A 6,271-nucleotide genomic window follows, 5' to 3' on the forward strand; every position below is an offset into this window, starting at 1 on the left:
AGCTGTCATGGTAATGATTTTTGCTGTTTCTATATATGTTTCTCTCTCCCATAAAGAACAATTCTTAGACTTGAGCTCTTAGTGTTTTGAACAGTATATAATCAGTATTTCAGCTCCACCCATCTCCCCCTCTTTCTGTCCCTATCCTCTCCCTCTACATGCACAAACGAAGGCTACTGGGAATCTTCCTTTGAGTGGAGGCCTGCACTGTCCACACTGTTGTTCTTTTTGCATGAATAACCTCGGCCATAGGAGTTTCATTAATCCACTCTTTTCACAACGTTGAGGCACACATGGGCCTGGGAAGCTGCCTGCTTCACCAACAGATCGACAGAGAGGCACTGAAAGAATTTAAGCAAACATTTTTCTTTTACTGAGGTTTTGCAAGTTCCTTCTCTCTTTCCATTATTGTTTTCTATGCATACAATGCAGCTCAGTGGGGGTCGATATCTTACTTTTTTTCTGTTTCTGCTGCTCAGCCCCAGCAGTTAGGCGTGTTGTCTTTGTCTTTTCATATCACTTTTCTTTTCTGCACATAGTATTGTGGCTAAATAACTATACAGGGTAATTAAAAAAAAAAGGACAAACTATGTATCAAAATACAGTGGGAAAAGATTTTCTTTTCAGGTTCTGTCATGACGCTAGGACAACATCAGGAGGGCGATGCATTTGGTGAGGTAACAAATTAACCACGTGACATTTCTTATGATTTATACATGAATTTGGATCTGATCTAATAATTGCCTTATGTATCTTACATGATCACATTAAATTCAGTTTTGTGGGCCAACTTGTTTCCAGTCCAGTCTGGCACTTTACTTTACTTACAGTGGTGAACTGTTCCTTTAAGAGATAACAGAGTTGACTCATGAATAACTTCCAACCCACCGACCAGTGCTCTAACTCCTGATGCTCTTAGTGCTGCTGACCCCGCTGACCACAGACGATAGGAGTTCATGTTCAGACCTTTAATTGACTTTTAAGAGACTTTAACGGGGCAGTGGTTTAGCCTACGAAGTGGTTTAAATTGTTGCACAGCTCACTAAACGTCCTAAACCTGTTGAAGTGCATGCTGCGCGGTCCGTCGTGATGCCGGTCTGGAGGAGCAGCTCTGTCACTTTGGTTTGTCTCGGAGTGTCTTTATTCCTCGTCGGTCCGTGTCAGTCGGGCTGTCTGGAAACGGGTCTGTGTTGCACCGGCCGGGACCCGTCATGCATCAGCAAAGGATGGAGATCGGACCGCTCCTTTGGCACCTGCTACTGCGACCAGGCCTGCGTGTCCACGCTGGACTGCTGCCACGACTATGAGACAGCCTGCCCAGGTGGGTTTGTTCTGACAAGAAAACTTTTGTTCATCACGTATTAAACTTTGTAGAAACCTTCTCCACAGTATAGCCGGAGGATGATAGCTTGTTTAAGACTGACTTGATTCTTTAAGAGTTATTCCCCTCTTTTGTCAATTAAGTACATCATATACATCAGGGAAAAAAAACACAAATAACTAAAAAATATTAGCATGATTTTGTATTAAAAGCCCAATGTGTATGCTGTGGAGGGCATAGTGAGACTATGCTATTAACAGGTTCGATCTCCATAGATACATAGCTGTACTGTATCTACCTCAACTAACCCTCCAAACAAATCCAGTGAAGCCTGTCTGACCCCACACATGAAATGCAGTGCAGGATACTGCATATGTGTCAAACATCCAGTTTCCTGCAACTACAGTGTCATTGAAATGTTCTGATTTCCGGAAATGAATGTGACACCTTGATCTGTACACATTTGACAACAATTAAGTTGAGGCTGGTTTTGGTTTTTCCTCAGCTGTATGTGCCCTGTCTTTCTCCCCCTCAGCGGTGTCCTGTATGGTGACTGAGTGGACGGAGTGGTCAGGCTGTGCCGAGCCCTGCAGGGCCACCGTCCGCAGGCGGAGCAGGACGATCCTGCAGGAGCCGGTCAATGCAGGCGATGCCTGTTCCCATCTGGAGGAGCATGCCGGCTGTGCAGAGTACTGGTCTCAGCAAGGACACTGTCACAATTCGCTTGGTGAGTAAAATCTACCTGATGTGATCATCACATTATTCTCTGACATTCTTTAAGAATCAGATGTTATAGTATCCACTTGAAAACAGCTCACCCGTTTAGTCATACAGTATGTGTTTATTTGCAGAATTTGAGTTGCTCAAAGTTATTACATGAAAAATATCCCTGGCTTAAAGGGCAACTCAGGTTAACAAATTGAGATCTGAAGTTAACAGCTGGGACAGACTGGATTTTCTCAAATCCACAGCAATGTAAAAAAGAAGCATCTCATAAATGTTAACTGACCTGTAAAAGACACATTAATGAAAACCAAATAATACGGAAAACCACATTACAACATCCCTTCATACACCCAAGATGGATCATTACACATCTGATTCATCAGTCATTAAATGTAACATAGTGTAACACTGTATTGGTATTTTCTGGGAGAATAGAGAGTGTCACATGCAGGACTGCCTTGTTGTCATTTTAGATCAGATGTCAACAGTGTTAGACTGTAGACATTTAGATGTACTGAATGTAAAAGTTGTGTGACATGTGCTGTCTTTAATCATTTCATTAATATGGGTCATAATACTCATTGTCTATGCTGCAGTAGCACTGAAGTACCAAGAGCAGAAATACTGAGGATACCTTGTTGTAAAATAAATCAAACAAGATGTTATCACAAGAGTGCAGATTTACCTATATTTTTATCTTGACTTCCTTAATTTGAGGTATGAGGCCCAGTATTGCAACATATGGTTGCACATGTAATGTTCTTATCATGGATGCTCCCTCCGCAGTCCCAGCACTTATTATCACGGGTGGCTATGGCAACGCCAGGAAGAAAAGAGACATCCCTGACAGCAGCGACATTATAGGGTAACACGTTCAGAGAGTCCAGAAAAATGTGAAATTACACTCATTTTTGCCATTGATGTGTTCTCATGAATCGTCACTATGTATTTAGTCTTGAGTTTGGTTTGTGTGTTTGAATATGTGTGTGTTTGTGTAAAACAGGTATTGTGTCCAGTTTCAGTTGACCTCTCTGACGAAAGGATGCCAGCAGAGTGCGGGCCCACACACACAGTGGATGCAGTACCTGAGGGAGGGACACCGTGTGTGTGTCGAGTGCCAGCCGCCTGCCCTCGCTGCTGGACAGACGCACTGCGCTGGAGACGGAGAGGAAAAGGACGAGGACAGGTAAGGACAATATTGTTTGTAAGATTATTAGAACATTTCTTGTATCAAAACACTTTCACATCACAACTATTTACTCGTCTTTTTGTCAGCATGATGAAACCAAGAAAAAGTTTTGACAGTTAACGTTCTTTGAATTTAGAAAGCCGCACATATTTAAGCTTGTATTATTCAGGAAATGTTAATGACCATTAAAGACAGATAAGGTATTTGTTTTTAAAGCTCAGCCAGGGATTTATTCAACCATGAAATTAGCCTGAAGTTCATTTTGCTCATATGTAAAGAAACTCAGTGTTGAACATAACTTCACTACACTAAGAAAGGTCACCTTTCCGTCTCACCCGATGGCAGAGTCAAGTATTCTTTAATTACCAGCTAAAAACAGTACAACACGAGTAAATTAGGAAGGAATTACAGCTGTTATTATTCGTGTTTAAAACACACCACTTGTCCTTCATGGCTAATAACAGCTAATAATATTTACACTGGGAAAATAGTTACAAAATATGACAAATTGGGTTAAATGTTTCGAATATTGTTGTTTACTAATTTTGGACAGAGACAGGCTAGCTGTTTTCCTGTTTCCAGTCTTTGTGCTAAGCTAAGCTAAGCTAACCAGCTGCTAACTTTAGCTTTATATTCACTGTACACTCAGTGGTATCGATCTTCTCCTCTAACTCTCAGCAAAAAAGCAAATTACTGTATATCCTAAAATGTCCAACTATTCCTTTAAGGATATATTTAATTATGAATTAGGATTACCGTAGCCTAATTACCATGAAATGGTAATAATATATCTGCAGATATATGTACTGCATAGACAGAAGATCCTGGCTCTGGTATCTGCTAAGATCTAGCAAGCATAACACTGTTTCGGTCTCTGACATTTTGTTTCTTGTGTCTGTATTGTGGGAGGTGCAGTGGTGGATGGAGAAGTGATGTGTGGATCAGCTGTGATAGAACAGCCTGGGTCACATTTCCAGGGTTTGTTTTTGTTTGTGTTTCATCACAGACCACTGATCTATGATCTACAGTCTATCTCTCAGATCTGACTGCTAACAGTGAGGAGCACCACTAGATGGCAACATTGTCTATCTCTTGGACTTAAAGAGAAATCTAACTCAGTCCTCACTCCCTCCTTCCTGCAGAAGACAGTCTCTCCAGTGGCAGGCAGTGGGAAACCCTCGATGCAGGGGTGGGTGGAGGCGCGTGCGGAGGCTGGAGGCCTGCTCCTGCCCGACAGCCCACAGCTTCCTCTTCATCTAACCTCCTCCTCCTCCTTCCTTCTGTCAGGCTCCCTCCTGTACATATTTACTCAGACACGTGTGTAAAGAACAATCTGCCAGTATAATTAGAAAAACCAGCACAAATACTGTTCGCTAAACCTGTTCTATTAAAGAGTGCTGGTAAATGCTCAGTTGTGCCTTTTTAGTTATAATGACCCAATTTAATCTGCACAACACAAACTTTAATAATACATATCCCTTTTTTGGTTTGCATCCAAAACTACAAATTTACAGTAAAATGAAAGTCAGCAATTCCTAATCAAAATGTAAAGTGATCTGATTTATTTCATTTGAGTCATCCAAGGGAAATGTTGATTTTCTTAAGAAATAGAAATATCTTGGGACATTGAGACACTTTGTTTTTTTTTACATGATAAGTACTGGCTCTGTGTGAATCACAACCAGTCACAACGCCAAAGTTACAACATGCACTGAACAATAGAACATTTATACAGAAACAACAGCATAGAAAGTCAACAGGTAAAAATGGGTTGGTTTTTTTTTTTTTTACAAAACAGACAGCCTCGGGACCTACAAACAACATTGTATAAGAGCTGGCTAAGGTCGTTCAAATATCTTTTTTCAATTCCCTGGAAACAGTGTACTTTACAAAGACTGATGGCTTAGGCAAGGTTGGGGTCAATTCCACTGAGAGCTTAAAACGTAGAAAAAATATAGTTTATGCTTTTAATTTGTACTAGGTTTTAATTTGTCTCATGCTCTAATACTGGTTCCTTTTTATAGTGTCATGTGTGATGTGTGTTTTGCTCCATCAAGGCATCCTGAATCGACCCCAACCCTGTAATACAGTGTTAGATTCAGACCATGTGGAATTGGGCTACTTGCTAAAGCAGTGGTTCTGACTGGGTTTTTGGAAACTACCACATGTCCTCGAAAAGGGTCCTATGGGGGTTCTGACAAACAATGAAAAAGACTTTACAGATGAATTTAGCAGCTAGAGCAACAACCAAATTCTATTTTAGGTTTCAACTAAATGCATTTACTGTACAGTTGGGAGTCTTGTTATGGAAACGTTTGAGAATCTGTGCTCTTCATCTTAATTTGTATCAATAAATGACACATAAACAAGTCACTTCAGTGTGTTTTCTTCATAAAGCGTGATGGTTTAATCCTTTGACTCGCATCAGAATTTCTCCACAGGGATCTCATTGAAATTAAAAGCTTCTCTTTTTTATTATTAGATTTCATTAAATTGAATGGCTCCCTTGGAAATGGAGGGGAGTAAAAGGGCCCAAATAAAATAAAAACAAGGATGTAAAATAAACAAATATTTCTTTTGTATTATGGTGGTATCATGTCACAGTATCACAGTCTAGGTATCAAATCACAACATAATGCTTGATGTGTTTTTGTACTACCTTGTCTAAAAGCTTAAGAGTATCAATACTTGTCAGGATTTCAATACTTGTGTTTGTGTGTATGCTCATGGGTGTGCATTTGTGGAATATTTGCCCATAATAAATCTCAGTTCTCTACAATAGGGCTTGCTGCCTATTCTTGGAATATTGATTGTCATCGTTGTTGAGCGATATTTCAGTGAAAAATGGTCCCTGACTACTGTAATATAGAAAACCTAAAGGATGGGACAGAAGCTCACATGATGCTTCATGGGAGGTTGTGCGAACTGAATGCCCTTTATCTTAGTGTTGGAAAGTGAAACTTAATTATCCATTCTATTTAAAATGATGTAATGCACTTAAAGAACATGTCCAACTGAAATTTGTTTCTTCACAA

At 40.2% G+C, this 6,271-nt stretch overlaps 1 protein-coding gene across 1 annotated transcript; it reads left to right on the plus strand.

Moving 5' to 3' along the window:
- The first annotated feature begins 1,089 nt into the window (after window positions 1–1,089).
- Window positions 1,090–4,496, plus strand: LOC139283419 (somatomedin-B and thrombospondin type-1 domain-containing protein). Its single transcript, XM_070903425.1, has 5 exons — window positions 1,090–1,321; window positions 1,857–2,048; window positions 2,834–2,912; window positions 3,051–3,233; window positions 4,379–4,496. The coding sequence occupies exons 1-5, from the start codon at window positions 1,090–1,092 to the stop codon at window positions 4,494–4,496; spliced, it is 804 nt and encodes a 267-aa protein (XP_070759526.1).
- The last annotated feature ends 1,775 nt before the right edge of the window (window positions 4,497–6,271 follow it).

Source organism: Enoplosus armatus, chromosome 3, assembly GCF_043641665.1.
Source record: "Enoplosus armatus isolate fEnoArm2 chromosome 3, fEnoArm2.hap1, whole genome shotgun sequence".
NCBI lineage: Eukaryota > Metazoa > Chordata > Actinopteri > Centrarchiformes > Enoplosidae > Enoplosus > Enoplosus armatus.